Source organism: Taudactylus pleione, unplaced genomic scaffold (assembly GCF_031769625.1).
Source record: "Taudactylus pleione unplaced genomic scaffold, aTauple2 ptg000276l, whole genome shotgun sequence".
NCBI classification, from domain to species: Eukaryota; Metazoa; Chordata; class Amphibia; order Anura; family Myobatrachidae; genus Taudactylus; species Taudactylus pleione.
The window spans coordinates 15089260-15114324 of NW_028284678.1; the positions used below are offsets into that span (position 1 = coordinate 15089260).

At 44.9% G+C, this 25065-nt stretch overlaps 1 protein-coding gene across 3 annotated transcripts; it reads left to right on the plus strand.

Moving 5' to 3' along the window:
* The first annotated feature begins 7294 nt into the window (after positions 1–7294).
* CCT8 (chaperonin containing TCP1 subunit 8) lies at positions 7295–24245 on the plus strand. Of its 3 annotated transcripts, none has more exons than XM_088481670.1 (16): positions 7295–7503; positions 10502–10592; positions 10702–10781; positions 12661–12810; positions 13385–13565; positions 13646–13707; positions 13989–14126; positions 14866–15044; positions 15147–15213; positions 17903–17990; positions 18169–18284; positions 18484–18555; positions 18696–18860; positions 18987–19106; positions 22444–22559; positions 24024–24110. In XM_088481670.1, exons 1-15 carry the CDS (start codon positions 7444–7446, stop codon positions 22537–22539), a joined length of 1665 nt encoding a protein of 554 aa, XP_088337796.1. In that variant the 5' UTR covers positions 7295–7443; the 3' UTR covers positions 22540–22559; positions 24024–24110. The 3 variants fall into 3 exon arrangements, with proteins under 3 accessions (XP_088337796.1, XP_088337797.1, XP_088337798.1); XM_088481671.1 differs by having other exon boundaries at positions 22444–22539; XM_088481672.1 differs by lacking the exon at positions 22444–22559 and having other exon boundaries at positions 7297–7503; positions 24024–24245.
* The last annotated feature ends 820 nt before the right edge of the window (positions 24246–25065 follow it).

The window sequence follows — 25065 nt, forward strand, 5'->3', positions numbered from 1 at the left end:
ACCCTCCTTTAGGGTGCCTAACCCTAACCTCCCCCCAGTGCCTAACCCTAATCCCCCCTCTAAGTGCCTAAACCTAACCTTCCCTTCCCCGCCGCCTAAACCTAAGTCCCCCGGGGGGGTGCCTAACCCTAACCTCCCCCCAGGGGTGCCTAACCCTAACCCTCCCTCCCCCTAGCCTAACCCCAGTGGCGGTTCTAGGGGCATGCTAACAGGGCCGTTGCCCGGAGCGCCGGCCCCTAGAGGGTGCCACTGAGTCCCCAGGAGAGAGGCAAAAAAAAATCTCTGAAAAAAACACAAAAACACTGCTTTCCTCCCCACTAGCCACCACCGCAGGGAGGCTACATTTGCCGGGCGCCCGCTGATATTTGTTATCAGCAGGCACCCGGCTCCCTCGCTGCAGCGGCAGCCGAAAGCCGGAGCTCAGGAGATCCGGCAGAGAGCACTATGGGAGGGACGTCATGACATAATGACGTCTCTCCCATAGATACGTGGTGGAGTCGCGGTCGGACCGGGCAGCAGCGGATGCAGGAGCGGGGCTTAAGGTAAGTATTGTGTTTGTATTTTGTTTTTTTTCAGAAGCACCAGCACTGGGGGCATGGCAATAGGGGGCATTACTACTGGGGGCATGGCTATAAGGGGCATTAATAATGGGGGCATGGCTATAGGGGGGCATGGCTATAAGAGGCATTGCTACTGGGGGCATGGCTATAGGGGGGCATTACAACAGGGGGCATTACTACTGGAGGCACATATATAGGGGGGCACTACTATAGGGGACATTACCAATGGGGGCATTAACACTGTGGGCATTACCACTGTGGGCACTACTAATGAGGGCACTGCATGGGGGGCACCACTACTGGGGTCATTGTGTAAGGGGCACTACTACTGTGGGCATTGTATTAGGGGCACTACTACTGTGGGCCTTGTGTATAAGGGGCACTAATTTGGGCATTGTGTAAAAGGGGCACCACTGTGTGTCATAACATGAATAAGGGACTAATGTGTGGCGTAATTCAAATTGGGGATAATGTATTATAAAGGGAATTACTGTGTGTGGCAGCACAATGTATTATACAGGACATTACTGCATGTGGCATAATGTATTATACAGGGCATTACTGCGTGTGGCATAATGTGTTATACAGGTTATTACTGCATGTGGCATAATGTGTTATACAGGTTATTACTGCGTGTGGCATAATGTGTTATACAGGGCATTACTGCGTGTAGCATAATGTGTTATACAGGGCATTACTGCGTGTGGCATAATGTGTTATACAGGGCATTACTGCGTGTAGCATAATGTGTTATACAGGGCATTACTGCATGTGGCATAATGTATTATACAGGGCATTACTGCGTGTGGCATAATGTGTTATAAAGGCCATTACTACATGTCGCATAATGTGTTATAAAGGCCATTACTGTGTGTGGCATAATGTGTTATATAGGGCATTACTACATGTCGCATAATGTGTTATACAGGGCATTACTGTGTGTGACATATTGTGTTATAAAGGCCATTACTGCTTGTGGCATAATGTGTTATAAAGGGCATTACTACATGTGGCATAATGTGTTATAAAAGGCATCACTGTGTAAGACATACTGTGTAAGGTGCATTACTGCACATGGCAATTATTCGCCATGAGGGGAGAGCTTGGGGTCCAGCACCTTCGTAAGTGCTGGGCACGCCTCACAGTGTGAAGGACATGCCCCCTTTCCAGAAGTGCTCGCGTTTTGAGCACGTGCAGATGAACGCCATCTAAAAAAGTTTTTTTTTCTTTTTTGTGGGGACGGGGACGGGGGGGGGGGGTTGGCGCAACTGGGAACTTTCGCCCTGAGCTCCACAATGTCTAGAACTGGCCCTGCCTAACCCTAACCTCCCGGGAAGGGGGGGGGGTGCCTAACCCTTATTTATCTGCCATCATAAAATGAGCACAAGCTACACATAACTGTTTCCTAGATGTGCCTGTTATAGGAGCACACTCAAGTGAGAATCTCTTGTTACAGCACATACCTCACCCAACTCTAACCTATCCTAATTAGGGGTGTGCACCGGCCACTTTTCGTGTTTTGGATCTGGATCTTTGTTCGTGTTTTGGATCTGGATTGGTTTTGCCAAAACCACCCTTCCGTGTTTTGGGTTCTGTGTTTAGTGTTTTGGATCTGTATTTTTTTTAAAAAAAGCATAAAAACAGCTTAAATCATAGAATTTGTGGGTTTTTCTGCTCCTATGAAATTATTAACCTCAATAACCTTCATTTCCACTCATTTCCAGTCTATTCTGAACACCTCACAATATTGTTTTTATGGCCAAAAGATTGCACCGAGGTAGCTGGATGACTATGCTAAGAGACACGAGTGGGCGGCACAAACACGTGGCCCATCTAGGAGTGACATTGCAGTGGCAGACAGGATGGCAGTTTGAAAAACTAGGCCCCAAACAGTACATAATGCAAAGAAAAAAAAGAAGTGCAAGATGGAATTGTCCTTGGGCCCTCCCACCCACCCTTATGTTGTATAAATAGGACATGCACACTTTAACAAACCAATCATTTCAGCGCCAGGGTCTGCCACATGACTGTGGCTGAAATGATTGGTTCGTTTGGGCCCCCACAAAACAAGCTGGCAATTAATGTGTCCCTGCACAAACTGGCTCTACGGAGGCAAGATGTCCTCCTCATCCACCGATTCCTTGGATAAAACAGGACAACGGGATTTAGGTGTCCCTGAACTGCTTACGGTCTTAGCCAAAGTTTCTGAACTTGACAGTAACTTTTTATAAACGCGCTGCAGGTGCCGTATAAGGGAGGATGTTCCTAGGTGGTTAACGTCCCTACCCCTACTTATTTCACCTTTACATATGGTACATATGGCAAGACAGTTGTTGTCCGGATTTGGATAGAAATATTTCCAGACCAAAGAGGTGGAATGTTTGGTCTACTGCCCAGGCATGACCGTGATAGGCTTTTTCATCCCACGGACAACTGTCTCCCCCAGAGCTTGATTTAAACAAACCACATCACCATCAGAATCCTCCTCGCCAACTACCTCCTCAGTGCCAGCTACACCAGTATCCTCATCCTGTTGTACTTCAACAGTGACATCTTCAATTTGCATATCAGCAAGTGGACTGTGGGTGCTCCTTTCAGCACTTGCAGGGGGCGTGCAAATGGTGGAAAGAGCCACCTCTTCCCGTCCAGTGCTGGGAAGGTCAGGCATCGCAACCGCCACCACACTTGGACTCTCCTTGGGGATTTGTGATATCTTCTTAGAACGCACAGTTCTTCGCTGTGCTTTTGCCAGCTTAACTCGTTTGATTTTTTTAGCGGGAGGAGGGCTTCCATCGTCATGTGAAGCTGAACCACTAGTCATGAACATAGGGAAAGACCTTAGCCGTTCCTTGCCACTCCGTGTCGTAAATGGCATATTGGCAAGTTTACGTTTCTCTTCAGATGATTTAAATGTTTTTTTCAAGGTCATTTTCCTGAACTTTGTCATTTGGGATTGTATGTGCCCTCTACTATGACATTGGGCATCGGCCTTGGCAGACGACGTTGATGGCATGTTATCGTCTATGTCATGACTAGTGGCAGCAGCTTCAGCACTAGGAGGAAGTGGTTCTTGATCTTTCCCTATTTTATTTTTATTGGAGAACGTTTGGTCCTCCATTTATGTTATATTGATATATACGTGCGGCTAAGGCACACACAAACACAGAAAATAATTTTTTATTTTTTTTGGAGACTAGTGCACTTTGTGGGTTACACCACCCTTTAAGAAAAGAGCCAGCCGGCCCTTTACTTGGCGCTGCTCCTTTGTTGATGCACGTGCAGCTACAACCCACACATCCCAAACACAGAAAATATTTTTTTATTTTGTTTGGAGTGCCCTTTGGGGGTCACAGCACCCTTTAACGGACAAGCTAGCCGGCCTTTTACTTATGGGACACAGGCGCACGCTTGGCGCTGCTCCTTTGTTGATGCACGTGCAGCCACAGTGCACACAATTCACAAACACAGAATTTTTATTTTGTTTGGAGTGCCCTTTGGGGGTTACAGCACCCTTTAGCGGTCAATTAAGCCGGCCCTTTATTTATGGGACACAGGCGCACGCTTGGCACTACTTTGTTGATGCACGTGCAGCTACTGCGCACACAATTCACAAACACAAAAAAATATATTTTTTTATTTTGTTTGGAGTGCCCTTTGGGGGTTACAGCACCCTTTAACGGACAAGCCAGCCAGCCTTTTACTTATGGGACACAGGCGCACGCTTGGCGCTGCTCCTTCGTTGATGCACGTGCAGCCACAGTGCACACAATTCACAAACACAGAAAAAATATATATTTTTTTGCACTTGGAGGGAGCACCCCTGACGGACAGAGCACCCCCTGGACAACACTACAGCACCCCTTTAGGACTGGGACACTGCACAGGACTTTGGAGTGGACACAGCCCCTATGGACAACTGACTGCACAACACAGTCCAGCCAGCCCCTATGGACTTTGAAGTAGTGAACACAGCCCCTATGGACAACAGCAGCACAGCACAACACTACACAGCCCAGCCAGCCCTAACTCCCACCCTCCCTCTTCACTGTCCACAGCCGAGTGAGAAAATGGCGCCGACGAGGGTACATTATATAGGATCCAAAACCCGCGAGACCCGGAAGGCGGGATGATGACGTTTTGCCTCGATTTCAGATCCGAGTCAGGCGGGAAAAGTCAAGCCTGACTCGGATCGGCCTCGGATCGGGGGGGCTCGGAGGGGTTCGGATTTCAGAAATCCGAACCCACTCACCCCTAGTCCTAATGTTCTTCTCTCCTCAAAAAGTACAGTGCCTCAATACTGTCAAGTTGTTGTCACCAGATGCTTCTTGACAGTGGAGCCTAGAGCAATGAGAGGCAGTTTAACACTTCACGCAGTCACCACTGCTTGGTGGGACATTTAAACCTCTGCAACAACAGAGAGCCTGAACAAGCATGGCATCAAATGACCATAACTTTGGTGCCACTCAGAGACACAATTGCAGATGTGCAGGGGGGGGAGCTTAGCATAACCAAGGGCGGAGCTTCATACAGCCCCCGGCGCTGAGGCGGGACTGGTAGAGTAAAGGGGCTTCAGATCGCCCGGCACAGAGGTGAATGAACGAGGCATTGGAGTCCTATTAGTGGTGAAAGGAACATTTTTCCTGTCTGCACTGAGGGCCTATTTTCATAGGGGGCCTGACACTATCCCTGCCTCTGTGCTGGGTGATGCTGGGCTATATTATACACTATCCATGCCTCTGTGCTGGGTGATGCTGAACTATATTATACATTATCCCTGCCTCTGTGCTACGTGTTGCTGGGCTATATTATACACTATCCCTGTCTCTGTGCTGAGTGATGTTGGGCTATATTATACACTATCCCTGCCTCTGTGCTGGGTGATGCTGAGCTATATTATACACTATGTCTGCTTCTGTGATGGGTGTTGCTAGGCTATATTATACATTATCCTTGCCTCTGTGCTAGGTGATGCTGGGCTATATTATACACTATCCCTGTCTCTGTGCTGGGTAAGGCTGGGCTATAGTATACCCTATCCCTGACTATGCTGTGTAATGCTAGGCTATATTATACACTATCCCTGTCTCTGTGCTGGGAGATGCTGGGCTATATTATACACTATCCCTGCCTCTGTGCTAGGTGATGCTGGGCTATATTATACAGTATCCCTGCGTCTGTGCTGGGTGATGCTGGGCTATAGTATACACTATCCCTGTCTCTGTGCTGGGTAATGCTAGGCTTTAGTATACACTATCCCTGTCTCTGTGATGGGTAATGCTGGGCTATAGTATACACTATCTCTGCCTCTGTGCTAGGTGATGCTGGGCTATACTATACACTATCCCTGCCTCTGTGCTGAGTGATGCTGAGCTATATTATACACTATCACTGTCTCTGTGCTGGGTGATGCTGAGCTATATTATACACTATCCCTGCCTCTGTGCTGGGTGATGCTGGCCTATAGTATACAGTATCCCTGTCTCTGTGCTAGGCGATGCTGATCTATTGTATACACTATCTCTGTCTCTGTACTGGGTGATGCTAAGCTATATTATACACTATCCCTGCCTCTGTGCTGGGTGATACTGGGCTATATTATACACTATCTCTGTCTCTGTGCTGGGTGATGCCGGGCTATAGTATACAGTATCCCTGTCTCTGTGCTAGGCGATGCTGATCTATTGTATACATTATCCCTGCCTCTGTGCTGGGTGATGCTGGGCTATTGTATACACTATCCCTGCCTCTGTGCTGGGTGATGCTGGGCTATTGTATACACTATCCCTGCCTCTGTGCTAGGTGATGCTGGGCTATATTATACACTATCTCTGTCTCTGTGCTGGGTGATGCCGAACTATAGAATATGCTATCCCTGCTCTGTGCTGGGTGATGCTGAGCTATAGTATACACTATCCCTGCCTCTGTGCTGGGTGATGCCAGGCTATAGTATACACTATCCCTGCCTCTGTGCTGGGTGATGCTGAGCTATATTATACACCAACCTTGCCTCTGTGCTTTGTGATGCCAAGCTATAGTATACGCTATCCCTGTCTCTGTGCTGGGTGATGCTGGACGTGTTCCGGACTGTAGATACACAGTAATTAGATAGACAATCAGATGTTAGACAAAAGTTTGACACATAAAATGTTGACATGTAAGGTCGACAGGTACAAATGGTCAACAGGGTCGACACAAAAATGGTGGACACATATTCTTTTTTTATTTTAGGGTTAGGCACTACTGGAGGGTTAATCACTAGAAGGGAGGGAAAGGCACCAAGGGGTGGGTTAGTGTGAAGATTAGGGCTAGAAAACAAAAATCACATGCTTAGGCCATTTTTGTGTTGACCTTTTGACACTGTCGACCATTTGAACCTGTCGACCGTCTTATATGTCGACTTTTTGTGTGTCAATCTTTTGTCCCTGTCAAACTTTTGTTTGTCTAACATCTGGTGACTAACATTGTCTATTTAATTACTGTCTATCTCTTATACCACAGCCGTGCTGGGTGATGCTGGACAATATTATACACTATCCTGGGCTGTCTCTGTGCTGGGCTATAAGATGATGAGGAGGAGGAGGGTGATGATGATGATGAGGAGGAGGAGGAGGAGGAGGAGGGTGATGATGATGATGCGGGGCCGGGTGATCACACCCTGAGCACATTGCAGCTGCCTAGCAGCATACAGGACAGATAGCCGCATTCTGATTACATCGATTCCCTCCCCTGCTGCCGCCGTACGGCCTGATCAGTCACTCGGTATAGCAGCTGGTGGTGGCTGACGCGCAGGGCACTGTGGGTAGTCTCCGCCTCCCTGTCCCCGGCGCCGGTAGTAGTGCGCTGCTCGTCTCTCCTTTCTCTCCCCGCACACCGGACCGCACACATGGCGCTGCACGTCCCCAAGGCCCCGGGCTTCGCCCAGATGCTGAAAGACGGAGCCAAGGTAAGCGGCGAGCCGGGCCGGGGAGGGCGGAGCCGAGGACACGTGCGGCACATGATGGAACCTTCCAGAACTACTGCCCCCGGGGCCGGCACCCAGCCATAGCCCCCACATGCCGCTGTATAGCTGACACCTGCTCCTGTATAGTGGGGTATGGGACATCCTCCTGTATGGGGGTAAAAGAAGCTGTAACTTACATGGCTGATGAGGCTCCTATAGCGGGACAATAGGGGACAGTGCCTCATATAGGGGGATAGCAGGGGACAGTGCCTCATATAGGGGGATAGCAGGGGACAGTGCCTCATATAGGGGGATAGCAGGGGACAGTGCCTCATATAGGGGGATAGCAGGGGACAGTGCCTCGTATAGGGGGATAGCAGGGGACAGTGCCTCGTATAGGGGGATAGCAGGGGACAGTGCCTCGTATAGGGGGATAGCAGGGGACAGTGCCTCGTATAGGGGGATAGCAGGGGACAGTGCCTCGTATAGGGGGATAGCAGGGGACAGTGCCTCGTATAGGGGGATAGCAGGGGACAGTGCCTCGTATAGGGGGATAGCAGGGGACAGTGCCTCGTATAGGGGGATAGCAGGGGACAGTGCCTCGTATAGGGGGATAGCAGGGGACAGTGCCTCGTATAAGGGGATAGCAGGGGACAGTGCCTCATATAGGGACAGACTTATACAGGGGATAGTGTGTAGGGGCACTGCTGAGGACAGAACCGTATTTTGACAGCTAGGGATGGAGCCGCCTATTGTGGTGCAGCTGGGGACAGATATGTATGATGCTCTGGAAAGTGATAAAGTGGAGAGTGATAAATGACCGACCACTCATCTCCTTACTGTCATGTTATAGGCTGTCTTTGAAAAATGACAGGAGCTGAGTGGTTGGTCGTTTATCACTCATCACTTTATCACTTCCCGGAGCTTAGTACATCTGCCCAAGAGCCTCCTATAGGGAATAGTACTATATAGGGACAGCAGCCTGGGGCTGGGCCTCCTATCGGTCAGCAAGCCAGAAGAGCATCTCATAGAAGGGGAAGCTGGAGACAGAACTTCATATTTCAACACTATACAGAGAATAAATTTGTATAGGGAAAATAATAGGAGATCCAGCCTTATACTGATCCTGGGGCCTCATATACATAGGGTGTGGAGCCTAATATGACATTTTGAAAAGTGCCTTTTTTTTGTGTATACAGGATTAATAAGAACTCTTAAATACACTAAACCTACATTAGTAAATCCTTTATGGGTAAAAGTACAGAACATGGGGTATATAAGTTAACTCGTAAAACCACCTAAGTGGCTGTCACCGGCGAGGGAGAGATTACAGCCTTCCCACGTTGTGGTTTTTACCCCATCCCCCTTCATATGGGGAGGCTGTAATATCTCCCTCCCCGGTGACAGCAGACGCAGACAGCCTCCCGAATGACACCCCTACCTGGAAAGGACCCCCCTCCCCTGGTCACCGGTACTCTCCGTTATGGCATTTAGGGGAGATCTGGCGTTTGGTGATGACATCATCTCCAAGTGCTGGTACTGAACCCGTGTGCGGTGTGAACGGTGCCGAGATATTCCCGGGTCGGCGCCGCAGTGGAAATGGGGCAAATCCAGGCTTAGAACAGGGTTCCAAATCCCTGGTCAGACCTGGGATTTTGATGGAATAGGGGTATAAGCTTTGAGTTTGGACACTCCCCTCTCACATCTAAATCTCTGCACATTTCACGTATTCCCTGTCTGCAGTGCAACATGGTTTTGCCCAGGGGCAGATACCACTTTTTAAATGCCAGGAGAGAGGGACTCGGCCAGTAAAGCTGGGTACATACTATATGTATTGTACAATATACTGTTCTGATGAGGAATGGAGCGATTTGTCGTAAACTTAGAACTTTATAGTGTGTTTGACTGATCCGTTGAACACCGCATCGTTCTGCGCTGCTGATGGGACAATGCGGTGCAGTTATTACATGCAGCATGGAATGATACATTGTGCCGTCGTACGCTGGATCGTGCAATGTATGGCGCACGCGATGCATTGCACAGTCACCATTGTATGGTGTGTACCCAACTTAAGAGTTTTTTTTTTTTTTTTTTAAACCAGCTTATTCCTGATAGATCTTCATCAAGCTGCTTTATGCCACACACTTCTATGTTTTATTTTTATACAAGTCCCTTGTTCACTATGAGACTTGTACTGGGTGTGAATGAGGATGATGTGGCTGATTGTACCAACAAAAGTTATTACAGAAGATTTTCTTTTCCTTTCTGTACACTAGTGAAACACATCAGCCCATTACATCCTTATTCTAGTCTACGTATGATGGTATATATGATTAAAGTGTACAGAAACAATCCTTGAGGGGTGAACAGAATTCATGAGAATGCAGCCTTTCTTATACGATAGGAACTGGTTATGTCCCTTAAACCTAGCACATCAATCAGCTGCATTTATATGAATATTGGTCCAGCCAGCAATATGGGTGCACGTTGTCCTGGCACAATTGTTGCTGTACCCTTAAGCAATGTGGTCCTGCAGTGATTAATGACAGCGGCATGCTAAATGTTCCCCGTCCAGCGCTCGGCCAGAGCAGCCCCCCCAGGGTAGAGTCGTATTTGCCGCGTCCTTTCTGATCCAATGGCTGGAAGAGTGGTTGAAGATCAACATGATGAGCCTATAGTAGTTTACTCCTGTAATTGTTCCTCTTATTGTGGGTTTGCAGTGTTTTTGCTGCAGAGTTTACCACTGAAGATGCTCAACATCTGCTTACAGGCAGGGGTATTTTTGTGGGGATATAATATATATATATATATTTATTTAGGAATGTTTTTCTGGACCTTTTCTTGAGTAGATTAATACATTTAGAATATTCAGTGGGCACACTTTTGTACAGGCTAGAGTCCTCTAATGTTATGATCAGGCATCTGCTGACAGGTAGATGAACAGTGTTCCTTTTCATACAGCTCTTTATATGTTAACTTAAATGACATTATTTATTTGCAGCACTACTCTGGGCTGGAGGAAGCTGTGTATCGGAACATCCAGGCCTGTAAGGAACTTGCCCAGACTACCCGCACAGCCTACGGACCAAATGGTACGTCATCGCCATCATCTTTTTGTGCATAGCTCGTGATCGTGTCAAGTTGATTGTTTAATTAATGGGAATTTGGTCCAGCTATAAGAAAATGCACTTTGTGTTTCAGGGATGAACAAAATGGTCATCAATCACTTGGAAAAACTTTTTGTGACTAATGATGCAGCTACCATCATCCGTGAGCTGGAGGTCAGTGAGAATCCTAATTCTACTGTTTATTACTTTATAGATTTGTACATTATATCCTTCTCATACGATGAGTACAGATGTCGTGTGTGGTTGTTTGTTTTTTTTACACTGTAGCTTCAGTTGTGCCAAGTTGCTTCTCGCGGTACACGAGGCATCGCTGAGCTTCCTTTACGCTCAAAATGTGCATCTTATATCATAAATAAAACTGGGAACAACAGAACTGCATTGCTAGTGTACATACCCACATTTGTAAATCTGTGTGCGACTAAGTCTGAATGTGTAAAAAGGGCTCCAATGCGAGCATCCATGACTCCCCCATGCCAAGTTACCTTGTGCTTCATCTGCGAATTTACGTTTGTAAATTCAAATTCCTAGCCCAGTGTCTCTATTACACTGTCGGCGCTATTAAATTAGTCCTGATAACTTAATGGGGGTGAAAGAGTGATGGCCTCGGGCTTTATCTCCTGAGGCTATTCAGTTGGGTTCCCTTTTTCACCCTGTACCTTTTGTTAACACCTGTTAAATTGATGGGTTAACTGGCTTTAACGCACAGAACCTGTGAAATGTTCACGGATTCGTGCGTTGACAGGGTCGCGGTACCCGTTAGCCACCTAGATAGTGGGGATTTTTTTCACTTTGTGAAGTTATGGAGTGTGATGAGAGGAGTAAGGTAATGGAGGCAGATGAGATCGTTAATGTGGGAGGAGTCCGATAATGGAGGGAAAGAAAGGAATCTGTGGATTGGGTGGGGAGTCAAGAAATCAAGAGGGTGAGAGGAGCCAGATAATGCTGTCTGATCAGTCAGGTTTTGGAGGGAGATGAAAGGAGCCAGGTGGTGGGAGGGGAATGAGAAGACTCTGATAATTGAAGCAGTGGGAGGGGTCAGATAATGGCACCAAAGCCTCTGAACGCCCGCCCTCCCGCGTTTGTCGACTGCTCGTCCGCCACGCCCCCGTCCGTGCTTGGTGCCTGTCCACCGCCAGTAGGTCTCTGCAGCATCCATTACACACTGCAGGATGTGGCATTGTCCTGCCGCCCGCCAGTATGTTCTCGTCGATGATGGCGTCGCACCGGGCACTTCGGTTGGAAAATGCCAGTTAGTGTGCCTAAACACTTGATTCAAGCAGTGCTAACCGGCATCTCCTGACTAAGTGCCAGGCGCAGGGGAAACAATGGAATAGCTGTGGAAACTAATTTTTTGAGTGGCCACACCCCTCATGGCACATAGCCACTCCCCACATGACATGTGGCCACGCCCATTTTCTCCGCTTCAACCACAAACCACGTCTCGAGATTCATGTAACAGTGCATATAGTCAAATGTACACTTATTTTGCTCAAATTACATGCAATTTACTTCCAGCTCCAATTATGGCACACACTTAAGTTACAGCGTCTCTTGGGGGGGAACTCATTTGTTTGGGCCGGCAGTCAGTGATGGACGCCTGATGAAGCAATTAATTTGTTTTCCGTATGACCGCGATAGGCGCTGTTATTTCTTCACACCCTCCTGTTTTGGCGAGCTGAAATGTATGATAAGTCTGTGCTTTTGATGCCCAAACTAGTTTGGGCTCCCAAACAAGGGTTTTAAACTGGTCTAATTGTTTGCGACAAATTCAATAATGGGTGCCCAAAAACTGTTTAATTGCTACATTGGGAGCCCATTAATTAATTAAAAAAAATAAATAAATTGAATTGCCTACTCATTACTATACCTCTATAATCTACAAAATAGTGATTTGCTGCATTCTAAAGCATTTCAAGGGCTCTTTGTTCATACTGTCAGACTGACTACAACTTTTGTTTTTCATAATGTACATTTTTTTTTTTTTAATAGCTTCCCTTTGCAATGATTTTATTACATGCAAATATTTTATTAGGTCCAGCACCCAGCTGCGAAGATGATTGTAATGGCATCACACATGCAGGAGCAGGAAGTTGGCGATGGCACTAACTTTGTGCTGGTCTTTGCTGGTGCCCTCCTTGAGCTGGCAGAGGAGCTGCTCAGAATGGGGCTCTCTGTGTCCGAGGTTAGTTTGCTTTTGTTTTACATGATACTTTTCTATTTTAGCAATGTTGCGTTCTATTTCTCTTTTGCTACGTGTCTTCCTAAGGAATTAATAACTAAATGATTATCCTTAGATTTTAGAATGTAGTGCGCACAGAATGTGTGGTTACAAAGCCACCTTGTCTTGATGTTCTGGTATATTTAAAATCTCATGTTATCTAGAAATCGAAATTTCCTGCAAAGGGCACCTCTTAATACATACCAAATTGGCACATGAAATGTACCTTAATAAAATGTTTGTATTACCTGTTTAGCGGTTGTATAATATTTTGCTGTTCATATACTGTACTGACTGCTTTCTGTTGGTTTCATTTAGTATTTACATTAAAACTTGAGCAAATTGTTATTGAATTTACAGATGTAAAATGTGGAAAGGTTTGTTAAATCCCCTATATAGTACTTCATCATGTTAATGTGTGAGCTGTATGCAACTGTTTTGGCCTATTTGTTTAATATCAGATTGGCGATTCCCCTTTTAGGTTGAGAATGAATGTGCCCTTGTTGAGTTTATGTATGAGATATCTCTGTGTGCGCAGGTGATTGAAGGCTATGAGAAGGCCTGTAAGAAAGCTCTGGAGATTCTCCCTGACCTGGTCTGCAGCTCCGCCAAGAACCTGCACGATGTTGATGAAGTCTCCTCGCTCCTGCAGACCGCCATCATGAGCAAACAATACGGCAATGAGTTATTCCTGTCTAAGCTCATAGCTCAGGCCTGTGGTAAGTGCTGTTACATGGTGGATATTTAGCAGGAGCTAATTTTGTGATCAAAACTCTTAATTTTTTTCCTTTTTGGATAGTTTCCATCCTTCCTGATTCTGGGAACTTCAATGTAGATAACATCAGGGTTTGCAAAATTTTGGTAAGTTCTCCATATATTCTTTTCGTTTTTAAAGGATCGTAGGTTTAAACTTGCTAAGCAGTGCTTTTCAAAGCCACAGCGGATTCTGCTTCAGTCGCTGTATTTAAAGGGGCAATAGTATTAAATGAAAACCAGGCATGTTTTGTATTTAATATAATTGCCCCTTTGAATCCAGCGGCAAAATGTAGTACTTAGTAAATTTAGCCTGTAAGTGTATGGCATCTAAGCTCAATTCTGTACAGTCACGAGTTTGACAGAAGCTGCTTTTACGCTCATCCCAGGGATCCGGCATCTGCTCGTCATCCGTCTTGCACGGGATGGTCTTCAAGAAAGAAACTGAGGGGGACGTCACATCCGTAAAAGATGCCAAAATTGCAGTGTTTTCCTGTCCTTTTGATGGCATGATCACGGAAACCAAGGTGTGTTGTACGGTCACTGAAGCGGGATACACCACTTTCTATTTCCTCGTGATAGAAGAACCGATTCTTACTCCATCAGCAAGTAATAGGACTAAGCATCGCCCCTTCTGAAGTCATGTACTTATTCCAAACCCCCCTTTTTAATTTTCAGCAGATGCTTGTACGCCCCCTACTGGGCAAGTCAGAGCTGCATTCATGTCCTATTTACTCACCATTCATAATATATTGATTATCAGCCATGACTAAAACTTTGATATGAAGCAGTAAAAACTGATTTTTTTTCCCCCCCCCCCCCTCATTTTACTGTACACTCTAAACAAGTAGAAAAACATTGTATTCCTGTAGGTCAGGGAGAGACACATTTGTGTGAAATCTAGGAGCCAGCTTAAAATTTAGGAGACCATTCCCCCCCCCCCGCATCTATATACAGATCTAAAACTTTTTGGCATTAAAGGGAATATAGTATGCCCCACCCACATATTAGCTTTAAGGGGGTATTGGTATTAAAGAGGGGTATAGTGCGCCACATTGACCAGTATTTCCTAACCCTGCTATAGGTTCCATATCTTCCATCTGGTACCCCTTCTTATTCTGTAGAATGGGTTATGGTATGTTAATTAGAATGTAATATATTTGCCGGGGAGCGCACACATCTGAGCAACCTTTACTCCCGTACTGATGGTAAATCACCGTTGCATAGAACAATGTACTGTATTCCTATGTGTTTTTAATTTAACAGGGTACCGTGCTGATAAACAATGCACAAGAGCTGATGAACTTCAGCAAAGGGGAAGAGAATATGATGGAGGAGCAGGTGAAGTTAATCGCTGAGGCCGGAGCCAACATCATTGTCACAGGCGGGAAGGTCGCAGACATGGCATTGCACTACGCAAACAAATACAACCTTATGCTGATCAGGTAAGACCTCTCGCCATACAGACTGCAGTGTTGTACAATAATGCATCTCTCCCACACACTGCTGGCTGTTAGTGACCATGCCTTTTTTTTCCTCTGTCGTAGGCTAAATTCTAAATGGGATTTGAGGCGACTGTGTAAAACAGTTTGTGCAACAGCCTTGCCGAGACTGGTAAGTAGATAATGGACATATACTGTATATTTTTACATCAAGCTTTAAATACTGGTTAATGACTCAACTTGAATTTATTAACAAACATCATAGCCCAGGAGGAGTTTATGGATGTCATTTTAAGGCCGTTCCACTGGTGGTGCTCTACAGACTCCTAAGGGTTACAGAGGCCATGGGGGTATACTCCTCCAGAGGGTATAAAATATGAACTTACTGTTCCCTGCACCTCTCTTACCTCTTAGTTTGATCAGTAGTGCAGTAAAAATCTGAAGTGTGATGAGTACAGGGTTTTCCTTGTTACGTAAAGAAACTCCTACATAAGAGGTAGGTGTTGAATGTTCGGGCCAGCAAGCGACTAATACATAGATTTGTCAATCAGCCTCAGCTCATAATGTGCCCTCAGGATTGGTGTGATGGGCTTAAGTTGATGTCAGTTGATCTATCTTTGACTGGGAGAAGGTGCTAAACTCCATTGTGTTCTCCTCCAGCTTGTGTTCAATTGCCCTGACGCTCAGGACTGGGCTGTGGTGCCTAGGAAAGATGAGGCTTGGGCCTCGCAGGGCATTATCTCGCTTTCCGTAGCTTCTATTTTATTGACAAGCTTTACCACGGCAGCTTAGGGGGTGAAGGGCTCTCCTGGCCCATGATTCTGGGCAGAGCAAGCTGCTCTGTAGGCAACCAATCCAGAAGTCAGGTGCCTGGCACTCCAGTTGGGTCATCACAGTATGATGGACTTCGGCAAAGCATACAGTTGGGCAGAGGGAAGCTCACCCAAGATTATGTATTTGATTCATACTGGACTTATGTTTTATCTTAGCAGGTGGCAATCTATTGGATAGGAAGATTATAGGGTAGGAGTAAGATATTTCGGTGGAGGGGAGGGAATCGAGGGCAAATCCATTCGCCTGGTTGCATCTGTGTGGCAGCCACTGCGCTTTTATGGCAGCGGGATCTCGTACTAGTGTTTGCTACCCCATAGGGTATCGACAACGTTTGTGCGAATTGGTCACTGGACGACGGGTGCGAGACGGGCTACCATTGCCGGCGTTTAAACGTTACGCCCACACCCCTCGCCGACAATTAAATTCCCCCTTAGTTTTTAAGGCTTTGCTATCTAGGGTGAGGACTTAATTCCCGTTGTCTGTGTCTCTTTCCCCATTCCCCTACTTTGGTATTAAGTGCCAAACAGCTATGGGTGCCTTGATGTTCTAGCTAAAGCACTTTAAGCTTACCTTTCCTTATTATTGGGTTACTAGCTGAAGCACTTTAAGCTTACCTTTCCTTATTATTGGGTTACTAGCTGAAGCACTTTAAGCTTACCTTTCCTTATTACTGGGTTACTAGCTGAAGCACTTTAAGCTTACCTTTCCTTATTACTGGGTTACTAGCTGAAGCACTTTAAGCTTACCTTTCCTTATTACTGGGTTACTAGCTGAAGCACTTTAAGCTTACCTTTCCTTATTATTGGGTTACTAGCTGAAGCACTTTAAGCTTACCTTTCCTTATTATTGGGTTACTAGCTGAAGCACTTTAAGCTTACCTTTCCTTATTACTGGGTTACGTTTTAGACCGCTTTAAATTTGGTACATGGAATCGTAAAATTATCTTTCACACAATAGAGGTGCTACAACACTGCTCATAATGAATGATTTCTAAAACAAATGATTTTATTTTTGTAAATTATATTTAGTTTTCACATGTGGCTTATTTATTACATAGTATTTGCAAACGCGTAACATGGGTCCATTCCTTGGTCTGTAATTTTTTTTTTTTAGGGATCCTAGAAGTGTTTTGGAGTCCTCAGGATGGTGCATATCACATTTACAGTCAAAGGCCCTGTTGAATATGCACCCTCAATAGCCGTCCCTGGTGATACATTATCTTGCTAGTGGGGTGTATTCACACATAATCACAGATGAAGGGCTTCTGCACTTGTGGTACGGCCACCTTTTGCTGTAGTCATTGCAGTGTAAACTGTCACCATATCGGGATTTTATGTCTGTGTCCACAAAGCATTTGGTTAACAGTAAAGGAGTGCTACTGATCCAGCAAGCTAATGGAGAAGTGTGCCATTTGCTTTCCTGCAGAGATCCATCTTTATTTAGTGAGCTGGCTCGCGCAGAGCTTTACCATAGGTGGTGGCACCATGTATATTTACACTTGTCCGGTAATATTAGTCACTAGACTCTAGAGCAGCGTTTTTCAACCATTGTGCTGTGGCACACTAGTGTGCCCCGTGCGGTTGTCAAGTGTGCCGTGGTGGTCAGCTCCTCGCACTTGTACTGCAGTGTGTTTTATTCCTGTGGAGGCCAATGTAGTGTGTGTGTTATTCCTGTGGAGGCCAATGTAGTGTGTTATTCCTGTGGAGGCCAATGTGTGTATATTTTCATGTGGGAGCCAGTGTTTTGTTTTTTCATTGGTCACGCACACCGCATAGCCGGATAGTGTGCCTTGGCAATTTTAAACTCTTGTGTGTTGTTTACTTCGAGTGGAGAAGGCTGAAAATCACTGCTCTAGAGTGTGGCTTCACCAGACAGGACCCTTCCTTTCAGAAGCTTGGTCTTGCTCATTATTGTGTTTATTGGCGCATTTTACCCTGTTACCAGTAAGGGAGGTGATGGGTGGATTCTGCAGGATTCATGGTAACTTGCAGTGACTGGAATGTACAATAATCTTTCCCATTCTGCAGACTCCTCCTACACCAGAGGAAATGGGACATTGTGACAGTGTGTACTTGTCAGAAGTTGGGGACACACAAGTTGTTGTATTTAAACACGGTAAGTATCCTAAGAAATGGATGATTCTTGCTTCTGCTGTTTTTGCCTATTATAGGGTAAAGTCTGATCTCATCACTTATTATGTCATTACTCCATTCCTACCAGTATGGAAATGGCTCTAGCTGTAGGTTTAGGTGTGTTTCTGTATTACATGGTGATAGATTCTGTGTGTATTTAGAAAAGGAAGATGGTGCCATAGCGACCATCATTGTACGGGGCTCTACAGACAACCTCATGGATGACGTAGAGCGGGCAGTGGATGATGGCGTCAATACCTTCAAAGTCCTCACACGGGTGAGTAAAGGTCGCGCTTTTCACTTTCCTATAAAGACCGTCCATTAATTTTATAGTGGTAAGTAGACGTCTGAATAACATGCAATGAATAGGTCATTTTTCTATTAGATGATGTTAAACAGCTGCATAGTAAAGTAGACTTTTACAGTAACACTAGATAGAATTGTATCATATGTTTGTTATTCCTGTCTTATTGAAGGACAAACGCCTTGTACCCGGCGGTGGAGCCACAGAGATTGAACTAGCGAAACAAATAACATCCTATGGGGAGGTAAGTGGTGATTTCTTATTTATTTATTTTTCTTCAATGTTTAAATATCATTTTTTTTTTTTTGTTAATGCTCTTAGAGGTTTCTCCCGATCTGTGTGTATAGATAGCTGACGTAATGTCCATGTGATCCCTCCTCTTAGACTTGTCCGGGACTTGACCAGTACGCGATCAAGAAGTTTGCAGAAGCGTTTGAGGCTGTTCCAAGGGCTCTCTCAGAAAACTCCGGGGTGAAAGCTAATGAAGTTATTTCCAAGCTGTACGCGATGCACCAAGAGGGGAACAAGAACGTGGGCTTTGATATAGAGGTATGTTTGTATCATCACCTCCACATATCTAACTGATTGGACTTGTGTTGCGTATCTCCTCTGTGTACGGCACAAACGTTACAGCAATTACACGGGGGGATGACCTAATGTTTACTGTGATTGCAGGCTGAGACCGCTGCAGTGAAAGACATGCTGGAAAGTAACATCTTTGATACCTACCTGGTAAAATTTTGGGGGATAAAGCTGGCAACAAATGCTGCTGTTACTGTACTGCGGGTAGATCAGGTAAGTGAAATATAAGTGTATAGAAAAAAAGAATACATATAAGTGTGTCCGTTTTGGCCACCTACTTTATTTTGTGAGGTATTTTTTTTGAGCAGCTTCTGGCCTACGCCAGGTCGTTATCCTGTATTTATAACGTGCCACGAAGTGTCCGCAGCTCTGTCCATGGAGAATTGCAGTAACATGAATAAACACAATATAAAGGGGATCAAACAGATAAGGGGGGAGCAACAGAGTGTAGAAGACAGGAGAGAGGAAGAGTAAGATGTCACAGAAGTCCAGGTGGGGGAGATGGCATGGGGGTGAGGGAAAAAGTGGTCTTAGATGACACCCAGGCAGCAGGCTTGGAGGACAGGAGAGAGACTATTTATTCACCGAGTGAGAGATGGTGAAAAAGGGACCATGGAGGCTGGGGGAAGAAAACAGGCTTAGGGGGCCTATGTATCAATCTTTGTTACATAAAATTATGCAGAAACTGTAGCTCCTGCATAATTTTATATATCGATCCTATGTATTAATGGCACCATGCAGGAGATTTCACAGAAATCGCTGGGAAAGTGCTTATTAGCGCTGCAGATCGTAGGCCCCATTATTATCAATGGGGACTACGATCTGACCCCTATGTACTTAACTCCAAAAAGCGAAGCTTTTCAAAGTTTAGTCCCAGTAGTTTACACCATCTTCAGATGATGTAAACTACTGTAAGCTTGTAGGGGCTTCCGGTGCAGGAGATAGATCTTTCGGTCTCTCCCCCCGCAGCCCCCGGCTGGCTCCAGAAACTTACCCCGTGCGCATGCGCAGTGTCAGCTTCCCCTGGAAAAGTCTCACTTCTGTATAAGACTTCCACAATTTGCCGGGAATATAACTGGCAGGGACAGCGGTTACCACAAACGCAGTCCCTGTGAATTCCCCTTTGTACATAGCTGGGATATTTTGTTTCAAAATTAAAGTATCCCCTCCAAGTTGGATACTTATCAATACATAGTACATAGACCCCTAGTCTTAGACATGTTGAGCTTGAGTGTGCTGGGACATCCAAAAAAAAGACAGATGAGAGCAAAGGTGGAGGGGCAGAGGTCAGGGGAGGAGAAATAGATTGGTGTGTCATCATAAAGGTGGTATGGTTACCTAGGGAGGAGGTATAGAGAGAGAAGGGGGTAGCGTTACCTAGGGAGGGAGGTCTAGAGAGAGAAGGGGGTAGCGTTACCTAGGGAGGGAGGTATAGAGAAGGGGGTAGCGTTACCTAGGGAGGAGGTATAGAGAGAGAAGGGTGGTAGCGTTACCTAGGGTGGAGGTATATAGAGAGAAGGGGTTAGCGTTACCTAGGGAGGAGGTATATAGAGAGAAGGGGGTAGCGTTAAGCCGGGTACACACTATGCGATCCATTGTACGATCTGTCATTCCGTCGCGGGTCAGAGTGGTTGCGCGGATTGCATAGTGTGTACAGACTATCTGGGCGCTCCCGCGGTCGCATTCAGTATCGTCTGGTTGGCCAGCACAGCCGACCGGACGTTATCGCTTGGGGCGCCGTTGCAGGTCAAAAAGGTTGGAATAAGAGATGGTTCCGTTCTCCATTACATCGCTTAATGTGTACCCGTGGTACAATACTTTGAAAAGTGTGTACTCAGCATTACAGTAGAGACAGAGAAGGAGCGGTTACAATGGGTTACTTTTCATGACACGTAACCTGTCTTCCTGATGTAAACACCCAGAAAAAGAACAAATTCACTAGAGAGAAAAACTCGCATCCAGAACAACAATTTTATATAAAATATAATTTTTTTTTGGTTGCGCTTTGTTTACCACCAACCCAGTGACCTGTACCACGTGCTGTACAGCACCATATGTATAGTATTCTCCCTCTAGTGTGTGTCGCCAAAAAGGTGTTTGTTGCCCTGGGATAGAAGATGCTGCTCTCTCCATACCTTGTGATGCTTGGGTGACAGACCTTTCTCTCCTAGTTTAATAAAGGGACTGGTACACTAAGGCTGGCCACACACTAGACCAACTTACATCCAACCAGCCAACTAGTTGATTGGTTGGAATGAAAATCTGGTAACGTATGGGAGTAAATGGTCATCAGCAATTTGCTCCTAAATGCCAGAAAACAGATGACAAGTTTGTTAAATGTTTGATCTAAACAATTTGTTCAAACAGTTTTTGTCCATTTTCTGGAGTTTGGGAGCAAATTGCTGATTGTCATTTACTTTCATACCTTGCCAGATTTTCATTCCAACCAATCAACAAGTTGGCTGGTTGGATGTAAGTTGGTCTAGTGTGTGGCCAGCTTTAGGCTCCAAATCTGTTTGATATCTAGGTCTGCTGTCGGGCTCCCAGTTTGATCAATGTATGTACGTTATTTAATATGATGATCAGTTTTAGAGGGGTATTCAATATGAAACGTTAACCTCGCCAGCAAGGTTTTCACCGCACATCGGAGGTTTTTTACGGCAAAAAAGTTTTGCGCTTTCTCCCGATATCCCCATATTCAATATGAAATCGTCGAAAACGGCAGCCGGCGAAACTGAAATCAGCGATAACTTCGCTGATTTACGGGAAAAAAACCCTAACACCCCCAAAAAGTTGTTTTGACATGGGGGATCACTCTGGATACCCTCAATTAGCCCTTCTGAAGTTTTTTGGGGTCTTTAAACGGGCACAATAGCTGCTATTTTGGAGATTTAGGAAGGTGGTGAAGAATAGTATTAGAAGTTTTTTTTTTTTTAGCTGAAAATAACTCTTCCCAGCAAATTTGGGGTGCTTGAAAATGGGGGTGAGCATATTTAAAAGTTGCTAAAGTGTTAAAAATCGTTATAAAATCCACCTGCCGCAAGCACCTGCAATGAAAAACACACTTGGGGCATACTTGGGGACCCCCCTAGATTCTAGTTCGCTAGTTTTTACCTTTGTACCCCCATTTATATTTTTTCGCTCCCAAAATGAAAGTGCTTTTTTTGGGGTGTTCTAAGGTCTTTTTTAAAAAAAAAAATTACAGTTTACCTTTGGGGGACTGTCTGAAGGGTGCAGGGTGGTTTCTGGAAAGTTCCACCCCAAAACCCCAATTCTGCATTTTTTTTTCGACACCCATTCCTTGGTGATACTTTTTCGCAGGGTCGAATGCAATATACTTTTCGCACCGACGAAAACTTTTCAAATTGAATACGGTGTAAAAGTAAAACCGGCGAAAATGATGTCATCCGAGCGAAAACCTCGCAGAAACAGCGTTTTCGCTCCATATTGAATACCCCTGTTAGTCTTGCTCCTTAGCAGAGGGGTGCTCATGTTTAAATCTGTTGTGGTTTTCATTTTGTTCACACTGAACTGTGTAAAACACTTGTAGATTATAATGGCAAAAGCAGCTGGTGGACCAAGAGCCCCAAAACAGCAAGGACACTGGGATAAGGATGACTGGCAGGATGAGCCGGAGACATATTAGGTCTTTTTGTGAAAGAGCAGGTGCCAACTTTGTAACATGCACGGACTGCACACTGCATGGGCACACTTTCACCACTTTACTAACAGCCTGGTTTGGGTTTTCAGTGTGTGTGTGAGAAGTAACTAAACCCTATATATAACCTCCTTCACAGCAGCTGGTGCAGCTCTGCGCTCTCTAGGAGCTGTACCCCAGCCACAGAGCCTTTGCTGCATCCTGTACACATTCAGCACTACATTAATAACTCGCTAAAACCATTATTATCCCTGTTGCCGCTCAAAATATACTTTTGGTCTAGAGTGAAAAATATAACAAAATATTGTTTTTCTGTCATCCTATTGTGGGACACTGGACCCCCAGGTCTCAAGGTTTAAGTTTTGACAGCGATACAGACTATATAGTAACTAGCTGAAGAACGCGGCGTTACCCGGGTTTAAAGCTTGGGCATCCCAGACCAATTGCCACCCCTCTGGGAAGTTTTCATACAGATCCATCCAGTGGAAGGCCCAGTACAGGCTCCCTGGGTCAAAGTTCTGCCCAGCATATACACCAACGGGAGTTCTGACTGGAACCCTAAACCCCCCCTAAAACCTGGCCAGGATCCAACTGGACCACCTCGCGTTGGTTTCATCCCAATCTGTGCAGGGATGTCCGAATGCATAACCAGACGAACAACAAACAGACCAATGAATTTTAGAGAGATATATCTATCTATATATATATATATATATATATATATATATATATTTCTCAAATTTGATTTTGAACTCGTGTTAATAATGTGCCAAGAGCCAAGATTGGTGGCACAGTACCCTAGATTGGCACGTACAGAAGTCCTTTCAAATAGCAGAATTTCCCCACTAAATTTACACTTAAACCTTCTATATTTGTCTATTTTGTATTGCGGATAATTACTGCAACCCTTTGCTAGGTAAGACTAGGGCTATTGGCTTATGCTGTTAAAATAAAAGCCTAATTATGGCTGAGGCATGGCAGGAAGCAGGGCAAAAAAATAAAATCCAAAATATGAAAACATTTTTATGTAAAAATATATTTTTGCCTCCCAACATTTTTTAATACATTTTATTACTGGTTTCCATATTAAAAACTACCCACATCCCCCCCCCTTACCCCCGGTGCAAGTATGTCAAAATATTACAGCGTCTGGTCAGCCCTCCCACTTTAAAAAGTGTCGGCCAGAATTGATTTTGGCAGCTCTGTATTACAGAACAGAGAAGCACTGGAAAAAATGGCAGCCAGAGTCTGGGGTTAGTAAATTGTAATGTTAGCCAGTAGAATGAGGACAAATTCTAATTAATGGATATTTGATGTAATGGGAAATATAGCTGGCTTTCCTATGATTCCTGGCCACAGGATGTGTGTGTTTTTATAACGAGTTTAAAACCAACCTTGAGCCAAAGTTTATTTGGAATGTTGTATGTTGTAAAAGTGACAGTTCTGGAATTAACTTCTGTGTGCTCCATCAGATAATCATGGCAAAACCCTCAGGAGGACCCAAACCACCAACAGGAAAAAAGGACTGGGATGATGACCAAAACGACTGAACACCCCCTGGCTATATTTATATTGGTTTTTTTCATTATGCATTGTCTGATCATTGTATGTCATGAAGGACAGCACAAGCTGTCTGAGATTTTGTTCACTTAAGTTAAAAAATACTGTACAATAAAGTCCAAACTCCTTCTACAGTAGTCGTTCTATAGCCTTTTTTTTCTTTTCTTTTTTATTCTGTTTATCAAAATTCTGAAATCTCTTTAAACAATCTAAGTTTTTATAAATTCATTTGGAAACAACGGTGGTGGGAAAAATCCGGTATAATGTACAAACTACTCACTAATACCTTGGAATGAGCCTTTATAACGCATAGTTATGTGAAGGGTGAGCTTCACCTAATTATTCTTTTTTTTTTTACCTTTTAGACAAATGTGTTTTTATTAGCTTAGAATACAACAAATAAGTTTCGGTCTGTAGCCTGGGTACAACAGAACTAACAAAAAGAAACCCATGTTTGAAAAATGAGTGGAGGTAATCTATAAGATTAATATCACTGGAATGAGATCCCAACTGATCTAAAAATCTTCAAAAGTAGACGCTAGATAATGGGATTATGTACTTGCCATTAATCGTCCTCTGATTCCAATGAGGCCGCGGAGGTCAAGCCGATAACTCATTACAATCTTGTGAAGGCATGCAGAGCAGATAGTGACTGCTCTCTGACTCCCAAACAGGACAAGGAGTGAGTCTACCTATTCCAGTCTTATCGAGACTGGTATGGCTCTGTCCATGCAGAGCCTATCCACAACCAGGGAAGTGGTATTAAATAGAAAAGGGATGATGCACTCCTGTTAATGTGAAAATGAGATCACTTTGGACAGAAAACGCATTGATGATCTCAGCTCAGAAACTTGGTGGTACAAATTGCTGAACTAAATGTAACCTTGTATGATAAGGGACCTAGATGAATATCTTCCAAACTATCAGTAACTTTCCTGCAGAGCAGAACGTATG